General features: G+C 43.4%; 3 protein-coding genes across 6 annotated transcripts in view; 1 reads left to right on the top strand and 2 right to left on the bottom strand.

Annotated features, from left to right (window-relative positions):
- The window catches only part of LOC128762234 (RNA-binding protein Musashi homolog 1-like), a 24,159-nt gene extending 5,633 nt beyond the window's left edge, over positions 1-18,526 (bottom strand). The window contains exons 1-7 of one of the 4 annotated variants that reach the window (XM_053870327.1): positions 12,232-18,526; positions 12,094-12,134; positions 11,777-11,858; positions 11,573-11,657; positions 5,483-5,524; positions 4,647-4,739; positions 10-58 (exon numbers count right to left, since the gene is read on the bottom strand). In XM_053870327.1, coding sequence (XP_053726302.1) covers positions 10-58; positions 4,647-4,739; positions 5,483-5,524; positions 11,573-11,657; positions 11,777-11,858; positions 12,094-12,134; positions 12,232-12,485 — 646 coding nt within the window. In that variant the 5' untranslated portion in view covers positions 12,486-18,526. The remainder of the gene's footprint in view (positions 1-9; positions 59-4,646; positions 4,740-5,482; positions 5,525-11,572; positions 11,658-11,776; positions 11,859-12,093; positions 12,135-12,231) is intronic. The other 3 variants (XM_053870330.1, XM_053870329.1, XM_053870331.1) reach the window with 3 other exon arrangements.
- hnf1a (HNF1 homeobox a) lies at positions 16,944-22,651 on the top strand. The gene is given in 10 exon segments (XM_053870326.1): positions 16,944-17,628; positions 19,517-19,731; positions 19,734-19,968; positions 20,034-20,236; positions 20,300-20,442; positions 20,504-20,645; positions 20,709-20,897; positions 21,015-21,130; positions 21,695-21,758; positions 22,256-22,651. Coding segments are annotated over 10 exon segments (1,716 nt in total). The 5' UTR covers positions 16,944-17,329; the 3' UTR covers positions 22,366-22,651.
- On the bottom strand, positions 22,167-24,745 carry c7h12orf43 (chromosome 7 C12orf43 homolog). Its single transcript, XM_053870336.1, has 6 exons — positions 24,609-24,745; positions 23,879-23,906; positions 23,467-23,565; positions 23,322-23,389; positions 23,100-23,187; positions 22,167-23,030 (listed from the first exon to the last, which is right to left on the bottom strand). The coding sequence occupies exons 1-6, from the start codon at positions 24,712-24,714 to the stop codon at positions 22,712-22,714; spliced, it is 708 nt and encodes a 235-aa protein (XP_053726311.1). The 5' UTR covers positions 24,715-24,745; the 3' UTR covers positions 22,167-22,711.

The raw sequence follows: 24,745 nt of genomic DNA, 5'->3' as shown, positions 1-24,745 counted from the left end.
GGGTCTCACCTCTGTGTCTGTTGGTGGTCTTGTCGAACATGAGCATGGCATCGTCGACCTGGGGGAGACAAACAACACATTTTTACTCTCTTGACACGCGGCATATTGCCTGACCTCAAGCCCTTCTCAAGTTCTGCAGGGAGGCTCAGCAACAGATGGACTGAAGAGGGAGGGAGGGGCCAAGCGACAGGTTGCAGAAAGAGAGGACCGAAAATTTGGAGGGACACTGTACACACTTGAGAGTGGCGGCTATGAAAAGTTTGCAGGCCGGTTTGGCCTCACTTACAATCGTCCTCACAGGGAGACCGTAATCTGCCCCTTCTCTCGCCTCACGAGTTTGACATTCCCATAGCAACTGGACAAAAAGTCCTTCTGAGAGAGCCGGAGCCAACATCAGACGCGTTTGATGAATGGTGGGAGAGGGAGAAGGAGCTGCTCTCAAGTGGGAAGGTGAATCCCGTGGGCAGGTGGGGACGCGATGAGGGCTGATAGTGCCAGGAATAGCGACAGGTGGATGGATGGTGAGTGAGAGCAGGGGAGGAGAGAGAGAAAAAAAGAGAGGGTCAAAGTGGACGGGGAGGAGAAAGAAGAGACAAAAGCAGAAGCAGAGGAGAACAAAGAGGCCTGGGGGCTTTGTTTGTTGGCACACTCAGCCATAATTCCTCCTTCTCCCTTTGACCTCACCCCGACTGCCCGCCCCCCTCTCTGCTGCAGAGACACAGGTGTCGCCTCTTCTCTCACAAACCCAACCAAATTTCTCATATCAAAGTTGAGCCACTCTTTCTCCGCCCCTCCTCCTGTCTCTCCTCACAGTGTCTGCACTCCAAACTCCAAATAAACATTTGGTAAGCGAATCTGCGCTAAAATAAGTTCGCTGGCAGACACTGGGAGCATCGGCGGAATAATTTGTCAAAGTCAATCACATGCAGTTGTGTGAGCGCCCAGGCCCCCGAGAGCAGCTTGGTCTGAGAAAGGTCAGAGGTGAGAGTGGCGTGTCAGCGTGAAAGCGGACCTCATTCTCTCTTCACTGCCTGTCCCCCAACCAAAAAACCTGTGCTCAACTCCTGTCTTGTCTCTGCCCGCGAGTCGTCACCCACAACACCGGCGGCGGTTTCCTTTGTTTTCTAAACTGGTGACAAACATGTACATATGCATTTGGAATTTAAATCTATAATTAGAACATATACGTACACAGATTATTCCATAAATGGCGTCAACGTAACATGAAGCTTGTGACCACAGTTCTGATAAAAACGCACAAAAACAAGAGTAACACACATCGCTGGTCACTCTCCAATGTCTTTGTTGATTTGGAGTCAAAAGTGACTCACGATATGGTAATAACATGGTAATAATAGCTGAACCTCATCGACATTATACACTAAAACCAAATGACGCGGCTTCAATGCTTTGTGACAGGCAAAAGTGAGTGAGTAAAATGAAGTCTTGTTTTGACCAGAGGAAGACGAGGCCTGGTCTTGACCAGTGTGTCAGTTTGTGTATCATGGTTTGGATCTATCTCCGAAGTCTCGCGGCTTTTGCGAGGAGTTCAGTGAAATCATGAAGATCTCAGGAATATTATTTAACAACTCTATCTTTTCAGAGCATGTTTCCGATACCTGACCGAAATCTGACCGGTCACAAACAGTCAAACGTCAAAAGTAATAAACTTCCCTATGCAAAATAAAGCCCTCTACACATGGTCACCTGCCTCACATGTTGGGGTGTCTCAAAACACTTTGACCTCTGAACTCAAAAACAACAAAATAGATAATACATATACATATGTATTCCCAAGTGCGCAGGTCATCCCTCACCCAGGTCGTAGGTCTACTCTGACCTGACCTGTAGACAGTCAGGCGATATCATGACAACACACTTGAACTTCTCACCTGCAATGGATCTTGATGGCTGAGCACCATGTTTATGGAAACACCTGAATTTGCCAAATTCATTTGAGGTGTACACACATTTGTAATTTTCTATTTTACTATAGGTGTTCAGGGACACAGAGCTCATTCGATCCAGGCTGATAAATCAAATTAACATTAATGATTAATCGAAAGTTATTTGTGTGTGAGGAATAAGATGTATCCCTGACCTGTTCTCACATCTACAATTACTCAGTCAACTTTCGGACGTCCTAAATATAGCTTTGTTGTCACTGCAAGTTAAGTTACATAAAAAAGAGCCAGGCTACCTGATCTGCTAGGTCAGTCAACACGAGGTTTGTTGGTTTATTTAACTGAAACAAGATGGCGGCAATTTACCAGCGCGCCACTACCCAGGACTTTGTGGGCAAAGTTTGGAAAGAAATGAAGAGTTAGGCTACATTTTTATTCATTATATTGAGAGTTACATTGAAACACTTGTTATAAGAGTAGTCCCAGCTTTTGTCTCACAAATTGTTGTCATGGGTTGCTTGGAATAAGAGAACAATAGCCTCAGATCTTGAGATGCTGAGCCTCACTCCTGCGGCTTCACACTCGGATGCAAATCAATCCATTCAACGCTGGAGGCCTCACGCAGCTCCACAGGACCTCATCCTCAACCATCAACCCCAACTTAGTGTTTCATTATAGTGAAGTTAGAATGCTTCCAAAACAATCAAGTCGGAGCAAAGAGACAAGGTTTGAGGAGATTTTGTAATATCATCCGCCCAACCACTCAGAAGCTACATTTAAGTTGTAATTTAGCCGCATCACAGTATTTATAAGAAGGGAAAGTGTTGTTAATACACGATAAATCTGTCTCCATGATGCTGGTTTAATTCATCATTTCACTGAAAGAGAAGTGCGCCAGCCATTCCCCTCCGTCTTCAGACACTTGGGTCGAACCTGTGTTTACCTAGCATGCGGCTATCTCCTGTAGCTAATGTGTTTTTAACAGGAGTGCCTTTAAGATGCACTTCACACAGCCAATGTTTTCAACCTCAGGTGGCCACACGTTGCGTGAGTCTGGTGAATCAAAAAGTTATTTTGCCAATCTTCCTGACACCATGTCTCTCTTTCATTTTCACCCTCTCATCTGTTGCTGGCTCTCAGGAAGAGCGCTCCCATCAAACCCCCACCACGGCAAGCTCTCACTAGGAGAGGCGAGATGTTCCTGAGTGTCACCTTCTAACTGTTCTCAAATATGAGGAGGCCTGACTCGGCCTGGTCCTGTTACTTGTTATTGAGGAAGCTTCCATAGCGGTATCTTTTATAACAGTAGACAGGAGCACATGCTCCGCGACAGTCCCTGCTCCTCATGTCGCCCGACTTCTACACCACATATTTTTCCTATTCTCTCCTTAAATTTGTTACTGCATGTCACTGTTTCCTCATTCGACTCCCTGACTGATGGAAGCTCTAACAAACAACCTAAGGTGAGAGTAAATTCAATAGATTAGTTGACTGAAACAAAACTTCAGTTTTGACAAAATTTAAACAACTCTAAGCGATAATATCCCCAGAGTAGACAATCATTTTCACATAGAAAAAAAAAGCCAAAACATCCATAATAAACTCCCCACAACAAAAATGCTACAACTCAGTTGACTGCACACATTTCAATCGACATTTTTCGCGGTGTGCTGCCGAACGATATTCACTCCAATCCTTCCCTTTTTCTCTCTCTCTACCTCTCATCTTCCCTGTTATCCGCTGCCCATCCCTCTCTGCACTTCTTTGTCCTCACCAGGACGCAACACAAAAGGTCCAGTGAGGCAGTCTAATCAGGAACTTCCATGGATGGCTGGAGCCTACATTTCACCGTCCATCCCTGGACATCTCTCTCTGCAAAATTCATCTGCACGTTATGATTGAGAAGGGAGCTCGGAGAAACTCAAGGCCAAACCTTTCTAGAAATAAAGGGGAGGAACAAAAGGGCTCCTCACTTGTTTGCAAACTTGGAAGACACCTGTTATGAGCTCGAGTTGAGTTGAGATGGAGTCAAAGTAAAAGTTCCAGTGCGGGGCTCAAACTCCCAGAATACTTGAGGAGCTGTGTACAAAGCCATAATAGGCTTCCTAAATCTCCCCCACAACCCGTCTTTGCCCCAGTTCCCTCTCTTGAGCCTCCAAAAAACCTCTCTCAATCAGGCGCTCCCTCCCTGTCAGGGCTTTTGTCAGCCCATCATCCTCTTTTCTCTGCCACCGCAACTCACAAAACTCAGTAGCAGAAATGTATAAATCCACAGCAACAAGTGTTTGGACTCCACAGACAAGTCCAGAGATGACGGTAGAAGGAGTCGACTTTTTGTTTGTGAGCAAACTTCACGAAAGACACACTCACATATGCTCACATCCTCAAACACCACCTCCTGCAGAACAACCCCCCCCCCCAACTCTCAGAATTACTTGGGGACAATGGGCAAGCCGGGTCACCACGGTAACCAACCAGGAGGGGGCTGTGGGCAGGAGCAGCTGTTACATCAGATTAATTCAGATTCTGATAATCCCTCCTCCTCCACACCATCAGCACACACTCACTAAAAACTTTTCTCTTCAACCCTTAACCCCCACCTCTTCACTCAAGGCCCCCTCCACCCCCGGCCTCCCCCGGCAACTTTACCGGCTGCTTTGGCCCGACAGCCTCCCCAGCCTCAACAATCTTCCCTTCCTCACCTCGACACAGACTTTTTGATAATTCAACATTTTCTCTTACCTTTCCAAACTGGTCGAAGTAGGCCTTGACATCCTCTATGGTCGTGTTGACTGACAGGCCTCCTACGAAGATCTTCTTGGTGCGAGTCACTAACTGTAAAGTCATTCAGAAAATGATTGAAATTATTTAACAAACGAACACAAAACATTGTCAATACAAAAACTTTTTAAAAATATTGCACTTTTGTCACTTAAAAATACACGCCCTTGCACTGTGAACAGCTGGTGACGGTCGGTACGCACACATAAACCTCATCAAAGTTGCAGCCTTCTACTTGAAACCACTGTGATTGAAACCACTCTGTATTACTCTCGAGAGCACATGTATAAATGTGGATAAAAATTCACTTGACTTGTGTGTGCTAAACCTAATAAGACCTGTGACACATTGACATTTTTTGTCAATTGTGTATTGTGTATCACCTTCATCTGTCATCGAAAAAGAACAGTCAACATGAGGAACTGCTACATTTAAATTACATCAGCGTGTTTTCAATCCTTCTTAAAGTAAATTTCCTCTCGTTGTAATTCTGATAATACTTCATGATTGCTAATCTCTGTAAAAATAAACAAATAGAAAGCATCATTGGAAACCTCTAAATGAAATGGATCATAATATATAGTCAAAATATGACTCCCAGCTTCAGTTAACCTGTTGCTTCTAGTGGAGCTCAGACGTTTTTCCACATACACCGAAAGGATCCCAGTAATGAGGTTTCACACTGATACAGTAAGAAAGACACGTCTGAGGTATCTGGGTCTTTGTTGGGACCAGAATTGAAGGCTAGAAGCCCAGACAGTGATGGGAAACACGAGGAAAGAAGTGGACAAACTCACCTTGGGTTGAGCTCTGCGAGGGAATGCAACCTTTGGGTCGATCTGGAGAGAGCAGAGACAAGAACATCTGATCAGTGACTGACAGGAGATCTTAACCTGAGAACAGCTAGGTGAGTTTATAGATTTAAAATACATTTCCTACCACCAGAGGCAATTGTGTATGAATTTGAAGCTTGTTTTCTCGCTGCAGCATGCAGCCACACTCTGATGTTAAAAATGATTTTAAAATATGTCAGATCCCACTCAAAAAAATCATCCAAACTGGAGCTGAGATGGAACCAAATATTGCGTTTTTCATATTGATTTTTTATATATTTGAGGCTGGTCCTTGATAAAAAAAAACCAAACAAATTAATATGAGGTTTTATAATTAACTGATTCTGGTTAATCCGATTTTAATATTCAATACACTTCCACAAGTGCCTCTACGTTTTAAAATAAAAATTTCCATCTATCAGCAACCAACGCCATTTCACACTCCCTCATCGTGTCTGTTTTGCTTATGACATCCCATTGCATAATGACCTGGAATTGGTAAATGAAATATGAAATTTTCTTAAAGACAATTAATATGAGTTATTTATTACTATTATCTAAAAATATGAATTTAGTTTTTATCTTAATTCATAGTTGGAATTTAAAGCTGTTGTGGTGCCATAGCTGCACCATCCTCACGTGTTGTTCACTCCCTCATAGTGAACTCAATAAAATGTCTCCTGGGCAATTTTTGTATCTAACTAATTCACAATTTTGTTAAACTGTGTGATGTCACATGATGTATTTATCACCGGAGATTTGGTAAATGAAATAGATCCATGAAATTGGTCAGAATACACTTATAAATGATGAAAAAAAAGGATTATATTTGACCTTTTTTCATGAGATCAACTTGCTTAGAAGTTATTTTTCAGTGGGAAATTCTTTTAATAAATCAGTTGTATTTCTTCCTAAAATATAATGCAATTCAAAATGGTAAACAGGGTGTCAACTGAAGGAGAACTCGTGGCGCAGCCTTGTGTTTTCATTCCACATCCTTCACACTTACTCATGTTGATTTCCAGAATGAGAATAGTGTGGGCTCATTCATGTCTGACGCACTTGTGTGTGTGTGTGTGTGTGTGTGTGTGCGGCAGCTCTGCTCAGGTGGAATGCCTGGGAATGTCCAGTGAACCCCTGCCTCTCTCGTCACTACCATGTGACATGTGATCTCCTGGAATCTCACACAGGCACCACAAACACAGCTCACCTCAGCGAGGAGAGTCGCACAGGAGCCGGGGAAGTGTGTCAGAGAGACAGGAGAGAGGATGAGGAGCGAGGGAGGGCGACAGGACGGAGTAGAGGGCAGCTGTCAATCACACCACACTGACAGCAGACCTGTTTTTGTTTGCTTGTGTTTGTTTGTTTTTGGTCTTCCCTGAGATCTGAGGTGACAGGGTGCATCAGAGCTCGCTTCCCAGTCGGTCCACTTCAAATCACAGCATCTTCTTCAATGATTGTTGCGACTACAGCTACAGACACACAGCACTAGCGTGGACCCCACTGACTCTCCTCATCATGCCGTGAGAGAACGATAGAATACTCCACCTCTATATTAGTCTATTCTCCTCTAGCTAAAGAGTCACTAGACTACAGTACGGCCGTCACAGAGCAGCGCTAAGATTAGTTCCTAAACCATGGGTCAAGTTGGACTACAGTCGACAGCCTGTGTGGTAAAACGCAGGCCATTTCCAGACGACACAGTCCATTCTAAAGTGAACAGAGCCGACCGCAGGTGTGTGCCGTCTCTTCTAGAGAGCAGAATGAGAAGACTAGGCTAAAGCTACGTCCACGCTACTACATTTTCAATTAGACAGACATTTAGCTTAACCTTTAACTATAAAACCACAGCATCATGAATGGCTACAGATGTCGCATATTAGGTATAATTGTAAGGCATGCATTCTAATAATAGTGAGTAAAATAAAAATTATATTCATCAAAATTCACTTTTTGCAAACATATTAACTTATTTAGTGTATTCTTATTTATGTATTTCTAGTTCACAACAAAATGTTTGTTTCTTATATTACAGACAACAATATTTTTTTTATGATCCCTATATTAGAATATCCAGGGCCTATTTTACATACTTAATTTTAACATTCATTATTGCAAGACATGTTATTACAAATAAGCAGCATAAGCAAAAAAGCAGAGGTTTATAAACAATTAATTACGATTAATTTTAACATTTGAAACCATAATGATCTAATTTGAATTGCATCTGCAGGTATAAGCCTCAACATCTAGGAGGAAGTGCTGCTGTGATGTCAGCTCTGCAGCTCCGCTTCCACTCTGAAGTGTTTTTAAACTTAAATATCGTCCGTCAGTGTAATCTGTTTTGGCTGTGACGTCACATTGCATCTTGTGGTCAACTAGGTTTTGCTGCGAAAGAAAGTTTACATGCGCTTTACATGAGTTATTTCTATCCATTAATTGCCAGCAAATAATTGAGAATTATTAAATGAGTCTTGTAATTAGAATATGTCGTGGAGTAAGCTTGCAGATTAATTACACTTAATTCAAAGACATACTGATGCTAAATAATGTGCTTTAAGTCAGCTTTACTGATCACGCTCACGTTATATAGAAGCCAAAAGAGACACCTCACATGGCTGTAACTTCACAAATCCTCTTCAAAATAGTGGAACTGTTTAAGATGCATTTTACGTGGAAAATGAGAGTTGTGAGTTTGGATGTACATAACATTACGATGGTAACTGTAACTCTCAGGAGTATTTCAGCATGTAGCAGTGTGGACGCAGCAAGACTGGAGGATCAGATGCAGAGTCTACTGTTTAGTTTCTATGGTGGCTAGACTACTCTCATAGTCACCTCCGGTCACCAACCCTCCTGATGTCCAACACTCCTGTGCACATCAAAAACAAACAGACACACACACAAACAAAATCAAACACAGCAAGCACATGGGCAGGGAGGAAACAGTGAAACAGGTGAACATGCGCCGGTGTCGGGCCGGGGTCTCGGCAGGGTAACGGAGGAGCAGCTGAAGGTAATTCCATTTAGGAAAATCAGGCCAATCCCCTTTTAACATCTACAGCCGGGCGACGCAACAGTTGGCAGCGCGCTCGGCCCGAGAATACTTAAGGCGCTGATTGGGCTGCGTGGTATCTGTGGAGGAACAACCCAAGCTTGTTGACAGAAATCCTATTAGTTAGGCGCACCATCCTAATCGCAGACCAGGTTATCCTCCCGCCCTCCCCCCCCCTCCAGTTAGCACCGCAAACATCCCTGATGCAACTCTCAGCTCAACGCTGTGACTGGAAACTTTGTTCTACAAATCTGGCTTCACACCGACACTAACCCAGTTTACAGACAGCAGGAAGTGTGGTGGACACCCAGAGGGGCGACGCACTTGTATAAATCAGAGCAAAGCTCTCTCACCGCATCTGTCCGCTGCATAATAAGAGCCAATAAATTCCTCCGCTGCACTGTATTTGCTCTTTAGCCTCTGAGTTGTGCAAAGGTCTTCTAATTCCAGCGCAATTCAGCCGCTCACAGCATGGCACATTCTTTGTGTTGCCACTGGAGAACTTTTCTCTCCACGTTCTAACAGGATAACCTGTCGGCATGGGGGGAGGCGGGGGAGGGTGCTCAAGAGGCCGAACTCAACAAAACACGGTTTAATATAAGAGAGAAGATGGTCTTATGTTTCTGTCTACTTCTTCATTCGACTCATTTGACCCCCATCCTGGATTGGACCGTTGGCTTTCCCGTTCGTCCACAAGATTTAAGACTGCAAAATTTAACCACGTCAAATGAACGTCACTTTTAAAGTAGAAAAGGTTTTTGTTTCTCAAATGATCAATTAAAATATTCAAAATAAGTGTGAATGTTTCTTTTACATTTAAAAAAAATTAATTAACTTTTTTTTGTTATTATTCATTTAAATACAGGATAAAGTGGGCAACATAGTCCTGAGTAGCTGTAAGGATGTTTCAAATTCATGTGACGAAGCAAAAGGCACCTTGACAGAGCGCACCTGAGACTTTTACACGCAATATTATTGCCCCACACTTATTTCATCTGTGAGCAATGAGCTCAATCACAGAGAAGGTCGCAGCAGCGTAACCTAGCTCCTGTGGATGGGAAGAAGAGGCCAGCGGCACAGAGTGAAGGAGAAACCTTGAAAACATCGTCACTGTTGTCACGAGCGATTCACTTGAATGTTGGGCTTTCTGGTGACTAACCAGCCCTGGAAGTTTTATTGACACACGTCTATTTTGGAGTCACTCTGGGTAAAAATGTACAAACGCTTCAACCAAGTATTCATTCATATTTTTTGCTTTCTTGTAATCATGTTAGTATTATGTACTTCCTGATTAATTGATTAAATGAGAAGCATTTAATTGTGACATCAGTCTTTTCAGTGTGGCACTTTTGCTGTTCATGAGATCGACACTTGATTTTAATTGTTGCCCATTTACATTAATTAGATGTTTATAATTAGGAACTCTACGGTCAGTGAATGCACCAACAGTTGACTTTTCGCCTCAATGGAATAAATAAATACATAATAAATAAATGGCATAAGAAAGTTTTAGTTCAGTTAGTAAAGTTTGTTTTTTAGCTAAAATAAAAAAAAAACATCCTTGTAACATGGAGGCAGATTTGATCAAACTTTGTGAATTTTTAATTCTCAATTAATATTGAATGGAGGGATAACGCACGGACGACTGAGCTCTCTTCTTGACGCTCCCAAAATCTGCTCCCCCCACTGACCCACGACACACCCCGCTGCAGCCACCAGGGCCCGAAACGCCACTCGGCAAACAAGCGAGCGAAAAACTTCACAAAGTGGTCTGAGGAGTTCAGCGTATTTAAGAACTTCCTCTGCCTCTTTTCTGCTTAATATTAAGGAAAAAGTACTTCAAAAAATTCAAGTATATTTTGACAATCCCGTAAGAGGTGACAGTGAAAATGATAATATAATAAACCGTCGTGACCTTCGACCTGTGTCACCTTCGTTTCCCTCTCCCAACGAGTGATTGTAAATGATGTGCATTGTTTTCTTCCTTCTTTTCTTTTGTGGCAGAGCTATTCTTCAACTGTGGAGGAGGGCGGGAGGGGGAGGTCACTATGGTAACAAACCCCATGGCGAGTTAGTGGTGTCCAACCATGATGGCGCTACTTGTCATAGCTGTCGTGCCTGCAAGTGACACTGAAGCGCTGGAGCGAGGAGGAAACACCGAAAACTCTCTCTCTCTCTCTTGATATAGCGACAGACTGAAACTTTGGGTTAAGCTGATTCCCAGAAGTCACAGAGAGGTGCATCTAAGTGCACAAAAGAGGGGGAAAGAAGCAGCCTCCCCTCATTTCAATACACTGACAAACCCACCACCACTCCCACTGAGGAGAGAGGAGGGGGCCGCGGTCCCTATGGCGACCAACGGGCCACATTGTTCCCAGACTGGCCCACATTCAGAACTGACAAAAACACACATTCATACTGCGACTCCAATCTAAAGTTACAGGTGTGAGAACCTGTGTGTGTGTGTGTGTGTGTGTGTGTGTGTGTGTGTGTGCTGCATCGTCATCCAAATTCTACATTTTCAAGTGGAACAGAAGGCATCCAGGTGTTTGTTGCCGCGTTCACACCTCGCTGGTCTCCGGTTGCATTTCACCAGAGGTTAATCCACCCCGCTTCCCTCCCCGGGGACGAAGAAGTTTTGGTTCATACTCGCTAGGATCCGAATCAAAGATTGGCAGCCGAGGCGACCCGGCTCCGTTCCCCCGGAGTTTGTGCGGGAAACTGACACTGTGACAGAGGAAAGCAACAGATTGTCCCATGTGTGTCTCCACTGTCACTTTATCATGTAAAGCGATCGCATCAGAGACGAGCCAGGGGAGCCGAAAATTGGGAGAGCGACAGCAACAAACACCATTTGTGGAAAAACAGGCGTAAAGTCGGAGCAGCGGTAAACATGGTAAAATGCAGCAATGTTACACCTCTCCAGTGGATTATTGGAAAATCCACTCATCAAACACAGGGTGATGGGATTAGCCAGCCACGAAACACAGAGCACTCACTGTTTTGGAGTCCAACTCGTGTCTGGTTTGGGCCAGAACTTTGTCCACGCCGGCCTGGTCAACAAAGGTGACGAAGCCGAACCCTCTGCGGGACACAGGCAGGTTTGAGAGAGGGAGAAAGCAGTGTTGACGTGCAGTGATATGCGGCGAGCGGGGGACGAATCACGGAGGTCAGATAAACTTTCAGGCGCACTGCTCCCTCACCTCGAGCGCTTAGTAACCGGATCTCGCATCACCATACACTCCTTCACCTCGCCGTACTTGCAGAAGTACTCCTTCAGACCCTCTGGAACACATTTAAAAACAAATCTAATGCATCCCAAATAGATGAATTAACACTCTCATGTCTGACTTTAAAATCCAGCTTATCCCATCAAGAGTGTTTTCCAGGTGACGGCTAAAAGGCTCCATTCACAGTGCACCGAGATTCACATTTGACCAAACACTTTATGAATAAATGGAACTTTGTGAAGTGGCCTCTGGTCTGCCTGGCAGCGTGTTGAAGCTGGAAAAAGATTTACCTTGTGTCGTCTGCCAGCTCAGGCCACCGATGAACATTTTGCTGGAGACAGCAGACAAAATATTGGTGTCAGAAGAAAGATAACTTTTAGTCTGAGGAGAACACGGAGAGCGCAGGTCAATAAAAAGTTTTTAGTTACCAGGGGTCGTGAGGGGAGTCCGTGGTGGACAAGCTGCTCTGGCTCCCTTCTGTCTCCATGCCGAGTCCGGGCCGTGTGTGTGTGTGAGTGTGTGTGAGTGAGTGTGTGTGTGTGCGCGCCGGTGCCGTGGCGTGTGGAGAGTGAGTAAGGATCTGGGCGGGTTTGGCCCGGGGTGACAGAGAGGGGTGCGGGCCAGAGCCGGGTTTGGAGAGACTCCGCCCCTTCTCCTCTCCGCACGGTCTTTTCTCTATCATCCGCGGGAGCGAGACGCTGCGCCGGCGTTCCGCCAGCGCTGAGCGAGAGCGCCGGTTCCGCTTTGGACTTCCAGAATAAGAGTCAAACCATTTCGGAGCAAAATGTATATTTATACTGATTAAACTAAAAAGTTTTCCTAGTCCAGATTACCATTTTCAAACTTTAAACATTATAATAGTAAGTTACAAATATTATTAAAAAACACTCCGGACAGTTAGTCAGGATGAGGATATACACTCAGATGTCTGAGGAATTATTGAACAACTGTCAGTTATTTTGTACCAGCCAAATATATAAATGAAAGGCAAATGCTTCTGCACGTTTCAGCGGTAAAGAAATGTTTTAAAAATCCGCTCCCATGCACTGGTGCAATATGTCAATAACCAAAAAGGGACCATGTCTCTGTGAGGATCTAGAATTTTGTCATGGATTCTAATGTTGCGTCTCAATTCTGAACCTTCAACTGATTAATTTTCTTCATAACACTCATGAAATAATAAAAGAAATCATAAAGTGATGGGATTACAGCGAACTTAATGTTTAACTCTCACACTGGACAGACGTCTCAACTGATTTAGCTCCATGTTTGTTCAAGTAAATTCCACAGAACGGCAGAAAGATAAAAACAGCTTTTGTGACCAATACCTTTATTCTGAAACAACCATCAACTTCCGGTGACATTCTGACTAACTCTCATTCACTTGCGGTAAATCCCCATCCAGGTCAGAGAAAGACTAACAAGTGCACCTCAAAGTTCCGGTTGAATTTTAAAGCAAAGTAGAGCGTAGACATGAACATGATGCTGTGACTAGCATCATGTTTACATCAAGATAACACAAGTAAGCCCCAATTAGTTGTCTACAACTTCAAAGTGTGAATAAAAATGCAGGAATAAAAGGGTAGCTTCAGTTCATGGAGGAGTATCAGTGTCTGAAGACGTACTCCAGTCAACGTACTCGTGTCCTGCCTCGCGGCTCACTCCGTCATAGTTTGTCTCAGGAAGTGAGCGGACACTCCACGGTCTGTTGCACCAGGACCTCATGGTGCTTTTCCTCCTCTGAGGAATCGCCGATGTTTACTGATCATTACAACCCGAGGCCGACCATCAATGCTGGCATTGTCCAGCCTTTCTGAGTGATTTCCTAATGAGAGCAGGTATTGGAAGCGTTTGAGTCAGCAGCTCCTCTAATACACCTCCCACACCGCGATGCGGCTTACGCAATAACAGCAGGTTTGTGTTCTTGTTCTCATTCACTGCTGGGCTTTAAGTATTTAATTAGCAGCAAAGCCAGCTCAAGCTAATCTTCTCAAGACTGACTCAACATGTGACCAACGCTAAGACCAACCAATAGCAATTCAAAGACAATGACGGCCTTGACTTCTGCTGGGTGTGGAGAAGGCTCCACCACATTGAGAGCCAAAGACAGTAGTAGTGGTTGAAGTGCCACTCGTCTTTGAATGCTTCATACCTGTGCTACCATTGACTGACACTTTTATCTTACTTTATTTATTGTTTTTACACTCGGCTGAAGAGGAAATAATATTTCAGTGTTCAAAAGGTTGTAGGTGATGAGGCTTAGTGGGGTCTGACTGCAAAACCACCGAAAGACTTCAACATTACTGAGAGAAACGTCAAGCTAAGATGGTAAAAAAAAAAAAATGAATGAATGCAAAAATGAATTTATGAGGGTGAACTTCAAGAGGGGTCCAGGTTACAATCCACAACAGTCTCCCTCAACATGGAACACCTGCCACTGAAAGTAGTGAATATAAGACTATAAAGGCAGTGAAATACTTGCCTTTATATTCTGTTTATATTGTTAATGCTATTTTTCACTTTGCTATGCCTTGACACCATAGTTGACTGTAGTTAGTCGGTAAAAAAGTTGTTGAAGAAAAAAGTATAATACAGATATAATAATGTCTTTTCCACAATATCTTTGCATTGCAAAATCTCAGTTTAAAGTTTAGCCACTATACTAAACCTGGTGGACTCAGATTACAAAATGAGAGCAAAACACTGAAAGGAAACAAAGAGGTCCACGGCGTGTGATCCTAAAAACGTCCCGGCTACTATCTGCTATCCTCCCCAGACGAACAGATGAATCTCTGGAAGTTGGACAAGAGCTATTTGGACAGGAATTAAGGGGTGTGTTAAATTTCTGCATGCATGATCAATGGGGTTGAATGGCCTGGATGGGGAGGGGGTGGGCCGCAGTAGCCTTTCTAGACCGAGACAGAGCGGGCGAGCGGTGAGAACACGAGCGGCAATGGCTCACTAATGAGAGGCCGAGAGAGTGGACTGTATCTCATTACTAATCAAGGTAGCTTTGAGCTCGCTGGATGGAGAAAAGCTAACTCCAGCGTGTGCTGCATGTGGTCCGTTTTGATAAACCGGGCCTGTGTGGCGGAGCATTAGTCACAGCAGAGCTTTTGGAAGTGCGCACACACTGCCCTCTGTCCGCTTTGGTGAGGAGTTTTCCTCTGAATAGCACAATGGGACTTAATTACAGGTCAGTGGCATGTCTCAGGGAGATAGAGGGAGCTCTGTTACCCTTCCAAATACAGTATAATGCCATCTTCCCAAGGGTGGGGTGGAGTAACACGAGCTCCACACAAAAAGGTGCTGATAGGCTCAACCTGAGAGCGGTATAAGGTGATCCAGGAGCAGAAAGTGAGTTTGGGGGAGAAAGAGGAAGGCAAGATAAAGGACGACATGAAGGCTCCAAGCTTCGCTCCCATTTGCGCTGCCCTTTTGCCCACTTGGTCCTCCCACCTCGTCCTGTTCTCACCAGAGCTCTCTGACACAGATGGAGTTGGGTGGTCCAACACAGACCAGCATAGAAACTTCAAGCCACAACATGGAAATTTTGTCAACTTGACTAAACTACTTCCACCCACTTGTTGGCGGTGTTTTATGCAGCTGGTCGTATCGTCATTTTTGAAAGAAGCTTCCGTCACAAGTGTTTGACTAGTTCAAAATCAGCCATGTGTTTCGGCATAACTGATTATGACCTTGTGAATGACCCTTGTTCCACCAAGAGTAAGCAGCTGGATTTGACCACAGACACATATTGAGGTTTTTTTCTGCTAGTTACAAACTACTGCATTGGTAAACACCCACAATGGCAGCTGTATTATGACAGTGGTCAAGAGGGTTTACAACAATGGACAACTTTGTTGTGGTCAGCATAGGCTACATGTTTCCATCAGATAAAGTCTACCAAAAGAGCAGGCAAATTTGAGGAAGTGTGGAGCAGATGCATTTGAGGAATTTGAGTTCGCTGCACAAACCACTACACAATTATTCTCAACTTTTATATGAAAGTATGTAATGTTCAGTATGTATTTTGTTTTATTCTAGCAATATTGAAACATCCAAAACAGCCAAAACAAAGAAGAAAGAAAAGTCCACATACGTCATACACTTACTTGTGGTTCCAATTCAAATTAACTGAGGACCTGGGTTTGGCCCTGGAACAAGGTGTTGTATACGATACATAGACATGTTAAGGGGCAAAATTGCACACTCTAACTAGAAATTTTTAGACAGTTTGTTGTTCTATGATCCGTTTTATGGTCCCACGCGGGCAGAAAATCTTATTATTTGTTTGTTGGCGACATCCAGAGGTCAATATTGAGAATGGAACTTCACTGGAGTAACTCTTCTCATTTAAATCGGTACCAAAAACAGATCAATGATGAAAGAAACGGAAAACATTTTAGTAGATCATCATCAGCCAAGAGTTCACTAATTGATAAAGTGCAGACAGCACACATTTTTGTTTGTCAATAATCTGAGTCAAGATTTTAGAGGCGGAAAAAAAATAATCTGTCTTGTTTATACACGTCATAACCAAAACATGTTCTAACAAAACTGGCACATTACCTTTGTGATAAAATAAAATAGAAGTATATTTATTTCCTTCCATTCTATTCTAAATACATTCAGTGCGATCTTAAGGAGCAGGGCTCGCAAAGCTGTTTATATGGAATAAAAAAATGAAAGCATTAACAGCACAAAAATACATTTGAAGTGGCTGTAGTTCAGAAACCACAAAACACAATGAGGAATGAGTGTCGTATTCAAAAACTCCTAGGGTAACGCTATTGCTTTTTTCTTATCAGGCCACAGTGAAGTGACTACCAGAGTTTTAAACATCTTTTCCAGGTTAAAACATCTATAGGTCAAGTGAATCAGAACTATTTATCAGTTGAGCGTGCGACAAAAGGAATACAACAGCGCCATCTACAGACAAACATGACGTCGAACATTTTTATAAAACGTTAAAATCTGTTTGTCTGAGGCATTTCAGATAAAACATAGTTTGAATTTGCTTCATAAATGATTTGCAACATTGTTAGCTTGTGAAAGTAAATGGCTCGATGTTTGGCAAAAATCCCCAAAAATGAGCTCAAAAGTCAGACCCCTTACTTCGCCTTTCGAACCGCTTTTGTAGTTTAAACAAAGCGTGGGCATCTGCGGGCCGTGAAAGCACCCAGCCCCAGGTATATTTATTGTTGTTCCAGAATTGCACTTTAGCCACTGTTAGGGACCAAGGGAGAAGGGACAAAGTTCACAAGGCACATGTAAGGAGGAGGGGGTGAAGAGGAGGAAGGCAAAAAAAAGAAAATTGTCCACCCAAAGCAAAAAAGCAGGTGGAGAGCCAAACCTTCCAGGACATGGCGGAGAAACTCAGCAAAAGAAAAATGAAAGAATCACTGATCTCACTCTGAAGGACTATAAATATAGCTCGGGCCCAGCGTTGCCCATCTGGTTATCGGCGGAGAGTGTCGTCTGTTTGTTCGGCAGGCGCTCAGCAGCAGGTAAGGCACCGGAGTCATGGAGGGAGACAGCAGGGCCAGGGCCACCATGATGAGGCCCGGTCGGCTCACTGCCCTTCAGCAGCAGCTGATCTGGGCCCTGCTGGAGTCTGGCCTGTCCCAGGATGTCCTGGTGCAGGCCCTGGGGGAGCTGGAGCAGGAGCGGGCCAAAGGCAGCGCAGAGAGGGGAGAGAAGGTGGACGGGGAGAGTTCTGAGGAGGGGGAGATGGACTTTCCACCGCCTATATTCCGAGATCTGGAAAAGCTTCCGCCAGAAGAGGCCGTCAAGATGCGGGCTGAAGTGGACCGGCTCCTTCAGTAAGTAGATCCCTCTTCGTGGCAGGCTCCAAGCAGACAGATGAGTAACTATCTTGTGGCTAAAATTTAACAAAGCCCTGACCTCTGAACTCGCTAATTCCCCCTCTGCATCCTGAAGACCCACAGGAGGCAGAACGTCCTCACAAGCTGTCAATTTTCCAGCCTGAGCCCTGTTCTCCAAACATTCCAAAAGCTTTCTTTCTTTTCTAAATTCCTTCCTGCTTCTTCTGCAATCGGCCAGTCTCTCGCTGGGAACCAGCTTCTGCTGCGAATATAAAGAGGGTTCCTCCTTTGCTAGTTACTAATTACCCACCCTCATCATTATTCTGTGGCCATTTCTTAATAAATAAGCTCCATGCAGGTGAAGATTAATAGAGCTGGGCTGGTGCTCTAAGACAATGTTGACTTAAAGCTTATATATCTCTACATTCAATACAACTCTGCCGCTCACTTTTGGGTTGTTTACACATAAACATGAAGTCTGTCTGCAAACACCCTCTGAAATATTCTCAGAAACAACACAACATATTTTATTTTAATGTATCTTTAGACAGGTTTTGTTGGAAATACACACAAAATCTAGACTGTTTTCCATGTTGGACTTTGCCTCTATGTGCTTCCTCTTATCTCTGTGAGTCAATATGCGTCTCTGTACTTCCCCCACTGGGAATATGTGTGGCTACCGTTGACACAAGCCCATGGAGATCAGGAGGATTCACAGAAAAATAATTACTATTTAGTCAGATGGGAATTGCAAGTGTGTTGCATTTATATTTTTTTACAATAAGTTGTTGATCAAAGTGACAAAGAGAAGGTCATTCAGTTTGTGTTCTCGTGTCCCTTCCAGAGACTCCATGTTGGAGTCTGTAGAAGCTGTTCGGACATTTCAAAACCTTTCCAGAGTAGTATTAGAGTATTAGAACTAACTCTACCATCCTGATCACCCTAAATGTGACCCATTGGATTGGCACCAATCCCACTAACTGTTAAACTCAAGGTCTGGGCGTCAACTCCGGCCTGACACTCATTTTGTGTGGCCAGCTTATCTATTATCTTAAGGAATTTAGGAGACAAAGAAAAAGAAACACAGATAAATGAGAAAATATGAATGGAAATAAATAAATAAATCTAAACACTGTATATCCACCACATTTCTACCTTTAACATTCAACTTTCAACTTTAAAACTTTGATATTTTCAAAGGCTGATTATTTGTTGTCAAAGCTATTTTGAAAATGACTCTGCGTGCGAGCGTGCGTGCTTGTGAATGTGTGTAACACTTTCTTCTCTAATGCCTTTGTGGGGCCCTTTGGCTGTACCCCACGATGTTAAGCCTCAATTTGACGATGAAGACTTCAAAACAAGGTCATTATAATGGGTTTAAGTGTGGTTCAGAATCCTGTTTAAGTTAGCCATTTGTTTTGGATGGTTAAGTTAAGGTTAGAGGCTGGGGAAAGGGTTATGGCGATGAGAGGTCCTCACAAAGATGGTGCGATAAACCTGTGTGTGTCTGTGCATCATATTATACATTTTACATATACATATATATATATTTACATATATTTTACATATACATATATTTTATTTAATACTACATTATTTTACATTTACATATACATTTTGTTATGAGCATGCACTGAAATTGTTAACATCCAATACTTGTCATACAGAATTATGTGTCAAACGCCATGTAAAGAGATTAAATAAACAGTATAGTATATTTTCTCCACATCTGATGTATTTCTCTTTGACCTGTTTTGGTGCTACATCATGGAAAACGAAGCCTTCAGTCCAAAAAGCTTTGCCAGCTGCTAAAAGAGGGACCAGACATGCCCATCAGGAGTGGGACCACCACCTTGAGTGAATCAATGAATTTCTTTTCCAACAGTGAGGACCCATGGCACGTGGCTAAACTGGTGAAAAGCTACATGCAGCAGCACAACCTTCCTCAGAGGGAGGTGGTGGAGTCTACCGGCCTGAACCAGTCCCACCTCTCCCAGCACCTCAACAAAGGTACACCCATGAAGAACCAGAAGAGAGCTGCCCTGTACAGCTGGTACGTGAAGAAGCGGTGTGAGATCAGTCAACGTGAGTACAATGCTACTGTCTGCTGTGTGTTTCCGCTGCGGAGTGTAACAAACTGTTTATTCTATCCTCAGAGTTCACCAATGCCAAGCATGGTCTTGCATCTGTGGAAGACCCCGGAGAGGACATCAGGAAAGGACGGAGGAACCGATTCAAGTGGGGTCCAGCATCCCTCCAGATTCTCTTCCACGCCTATGAGCGACAGAAGAACCCCAGCAAAGAGGAAAGAGAGGGGCTGGTGGAAGAGTGCAACAGGTGTCCAGATCATATGTGCCACTGGTTCATTTGTCACCTCATGACACAAACATCTACTCCACCAGGGCAGAGTGTCTGCAGAGAGGGGTCTCACCGTCCCAGCTCGCAGGTCTGGGATCCAACCTGGTCACAGAGGTACGAGTCTACAACTGGTTTGCCAACCGCCGCAAAGAGGAAGCCTTTCGCCACAAACTAGCGCTCGACACGCCTTTCACCAACAACACCGCGTCTTCATCGAATCCCACTCTTCCTTCAAGTCCTGAGCTTGGTGAGGAACTTGTTGTGGTACGAAAATCTGAAGAGCCAAATATGATGCCTTCTTTCCTTTCAGGTGTTAAATACAGCCAGCAGATGTCATGTGAGCCTCTGTCTGCTGTGCGGGGGGGTGGAGGGGAAAGAGTGGGCCGCTTGGTGGCCAGTCCCGTTCAGCTGGAGCCCAGCCCCACACTCCTCGACACCCACCATCCCAAATCGGTAAAGAACGATGTCTCTTTCAAAAACAAGATGTGTTGTTAACAATGAGCCTGCATCACAGGTGTCCAGTGGGGGGCCGCTGCCTCCAGTAAGCACTCTGACCTCCTTACACAGTCTGTCCCCCTCGCCTGCTTCCTCACAAGGACTCATCATGGCGTCTCTGCCCAACGTGATGAGCCTAGGAGAGCCCTCGCTACTCATTGGTAACCATCTCATTAACCCCATCATGAACAAACAAGAGACAAAATACATTTGTTTTTCTTTAGGGCTGGCTTCCACACAATCCCAGACGGTACCTGTCATCAACAATATGGGCGCAAGCTTCACCACTCTGCAGCCAATCTCCTTCCAGCAGCAGCTGCACGCCTCCAGCCAGCAGCCTCTTTCACAGCAGCTCCACAGTCACATGAGCACCAGTCCCTTTGTGGCAACCATGGCTCCGCTGCCATCTCACAGTAAGATAACACAAGAAAACAAAGATTACAGTTCACCACTGGTGACCCCAAACTGCCTTTTTTTTCAACCACTGTTTTCCTAAAAATGAGCAAATACTAACTCTGTTCGTATTCCAGTCTACAACAAGTCGGACTCGCCCCAGTACCATCCATCCAGTCTCCTGTCTCAGGCGATGGTCATCACTGACAGCAGCGGTCTGGGGACACTCACCAGTCTCACCTCAGTCAGACAGGTACCCGATGATTTAGGAGACATTTAGAGGTTTTTGCACATCTCACTGTGATGACAAATTAATTTCCTGAGATCTACAATTTTGAGTTAAACAGTGGGTGTTTAGAAATCCATTTTCCTCCACAGAACATTTACTTAGACCCACACAGGGACTGTTGTCTTCTTGCAGATTGAGCTACTATTAAACAAGTTCATTATCTTGGTTAAATAACTTTATCTTGTTCCTCCTTAGTCCAACAAAGGAATACGGTGTGTTGTTTTTCAGAACAAAAATGACAAAAAAAAAAGCATTAAGGAGATCAATCTCTCACACTCATTTATTTAAAAAAATAACTGACCAACTGACCAAATATATGGTATATTTATCAAGGTTAGAAATCTTCTAACAACAAGGTGGAAATAAATGTAAAGAAGAGTCCAGACTGATCAAATTGGCAAACTAAACATGCATAAAATTCACATACTATAATGAACATGGACGTCCTGTAAATGTGCCTTGATATTTGGAAGAGTTTTTTGGCCCTGGTTAAACACTTAAATTCAAGTTTGTTTCTTTAATGAACAGATACTTACGACAGATCCTGACGAACAAGAAGAGTCTTTGCATTTGCAGCCAACATCCGTATCAGGTAAGAAAACACGATATAAATATTTGCCATAATCGCATATAAAAGTCCACTATACAGGAAGCACAGTGGACAAATTGTCCAAATTAAACAATGAGTAAAAGAGTTGGTTTTTTGACGAAAAGGGCGGTCACAGTTTGATGACGTCGCGGATGCGACACGCTCCTAGACTTCTGAGTTCTGCGTAGGAATTATTAGCAATACCTTAGTCTGGAACTTAACATACAGTTTGTTGCATTTGCTCCTCCAGTGGAAATAACACCAATTCCCACCGACGAAACTGCAACAAAACTGCGCGGTCCAAGTTCATTCTTATGTTATATGCATCCAAGTATAGCGATGACCATACTGCAGTAACCATGGTCACCAGTAGGCGTCAAACGAAAACTCACATTTACGTTAATGAGGACAATCCAAATACACAAATGTTGAGCCATAAAAGGTGATTTTTTTTTTAATCAAACGTCCGGTCACTGACCTGATGACTCATCTTTCACTAGGTTCTGCTCAGAGTCCAGAGTTGTATTCTGCCTCAGAGGCAACAGAAAGTCATCGGTCTCACCTGCTCTCACCTTCGCCCACCGACATCAGCACCTACATTCCTGCATGAATGGTCTCAGGAGATGGACCTACGACAATCCAGGGAGGATACGGATGGGACGGGATTTGAATTCATGTTCCTGAGCTGTCCATGTTTCAAGCACTATTTTAGACTGACATGAACAAGGGCTGATTTGTTTGTTAAAATGAATCCAAGGAATCAACATAATACATGAATTTTTTTTTCAATTAAAATATATTTGTTTTTCTTATAAATTGCATGTTTTGATGAAAACTTGTAATAAACAGCAGACATTTTCACGGAAAACCTTTCTTTCAAACTTTGTACTGGCACACACAACACAATTAAATGTTTTCTTAACAAATGGATGCAGCAGTCTTGTCACAAGCGCTGGTCACACAACTTTGTCTGTTTTCTGTCTCTTCTTCTTCTTCTTTCGTTTGATGTCTGTCTGCTCCTGCTCAGAGTGGACATTGTTATTGTGTGAATTTTGAGACGCTCTCAAGCTGTCTTGTTCATGTCCGACATGCGTTTCCTCTTCCCCCTCAGACATTTTCTTCTTTTTCTTTTTCTTCTTTTTCTTAACTACTTCTGTGTTGACGGGCTCTTCTGTTGGACAAGTATGTTGGTCAGGAAGTGAAGCTTGAGGCACGAGGTCTTCGTATGATAGGGCAGCCTCTTTGAACCTCAGTTCCATCTCACTGTCGCTGTCACTGCGAGACAGAAGCGTTTAAATTACCACCGCAAAACACCACGGCCACCACTGAGAAGATACTATTCACCTGGAGCTGGGCACAGGACGTCGACGCACTGGAGCTGGAGGATCCTCGACTTTCTGACCTGGCACCGACGTGGAGAACAAGCGAAATGCTGCAGAAGAAAGAATAAAAAGTCAACCTCTTATTTTTAATGTAGACAAATAGTTGTATGTAATTTCACTTCATATGGCCTTCATAAATGAGCACAACTAACTCTTCAAATCCCTGAAAGAACTGATAACTCACCTTCTTCATCACCAGACGTGGTTGGTTTCACCACAGAGGAAGTTTCAAACGGCAACTCTGAAATGTGACTGACAGCACATAATTGTTAAATATCATTATCACAAACCAAATTTAGGATGAATATTGACTGCTGGAGAGAGAGTACCTGTCAAGGAAGTGGCTGAGCTTTTTGGCAACGTGAGTTTGAAAGCCCTCTGTGACCTGCAGCTCATTCCCATCGTGATCATGTTTGGATACGACAAGTCTGGATCAGAACAGATAATGAGAAAAGAAGAGGAACTTTCAAAAGCACAATCAGCACTAAAACAAACTAACATCACCATGATTACTTTGAAATGTCATTTACTTTTTCTGACACAAACAATGAGAATTTAGCAGCGACTTTGCAACAATACACCCTTTAGCAATCATAACACAATAAACCATCACCTAACATCACGTTCAATTTTTTTAAATCAATTTTAATCAAGATGAGTTGCTCAATTTCATTAAAACAATACAAACTACTATCTTTACCATAAAAAACCTTTCTACTTATTCAGTAAAGATGAACTCACCGCTTCGACCCCTTTACTTTGTCAACGTCTGAAATGACAAATAATGTAAACAATCCAGGCAGAAACATGGCAGGAGTTTAATTTTTTTTGACTTAGTCGTGAGCATGGTATATTTTTCTCCTTCTCTTCGAAATAAAAAAATAAATCCACAATTACTGGGCGACTTTAGGGAGCCATTATTGTCCAAAGCCAGTACAATGCTGAATTCGAATTACAGTCAGTCCATATTTGTGAGACGGAAACAGTTTAAACTACACACGCACTGCCTTACGTGATCGTGTCCTCCGTTCACTGAAGTACAAAACTGAATTTACAATCTTAAATCATCTGATTTACTCCATCAACTAAGCACAAGACAGTTTCGTCTAAACGAGTCGGTTGCTTTACTTATCGCCTGGCTTCCCCAAAGAGCAACCCGTTCATGGTTAGTCTCCCTACGACTTGCTCGTCCAGTTCTCATCGTATGTTGTTACTACCTTTTCAAGAGGTTACGTAGTCACTCAATAGGACCAGTGATAGAAATGAGCAATTGACCTCATTAACATCATTCACTAGACCTGACTGACACGATATACTGGAGATATTCATGAACATCTAATTTTAGAGCTAAAATACTTCGTTTTGATGTTTACAATCTCAGCAAAGACGAACGCTAAACAGACACATACACGCAGTTAACAGTTGGTTTGAAAATGAAGCTCACTATGATTTTAAACAGGTAGTTCGGAACCTTTGGTCAGGTCTGTCTCCCACACGGCTTCCCTGCATCTTTTCAACACTTCATCGTCGCTGCTGCTGCTGCTCGACTCTGCACGCATCTTTGCAGCGGCCATCATGAAACACGTGCTCTCTGTTTGGAGCAGAGGC

Source organism: Synchiropus splendidus, chromosome 7 (genome assembly GCF_027744825.2).
Source record: "Synchiropus splendidus isolate RoL2022-P1 chromosome 7, RoL_Sspl_1.0, whole genome shotgun sequence".
NCBI lineage: Eukaryota > Metazoa > Chordata > Actinopteri > Syngnathiformes > Callionymidae > Synchiropus > Synchiropus splendidus.
Note: the sequence above shows the minus strand (reverse complement) of the source record. Positions and strands in the feature narration are given on the sequence as shown.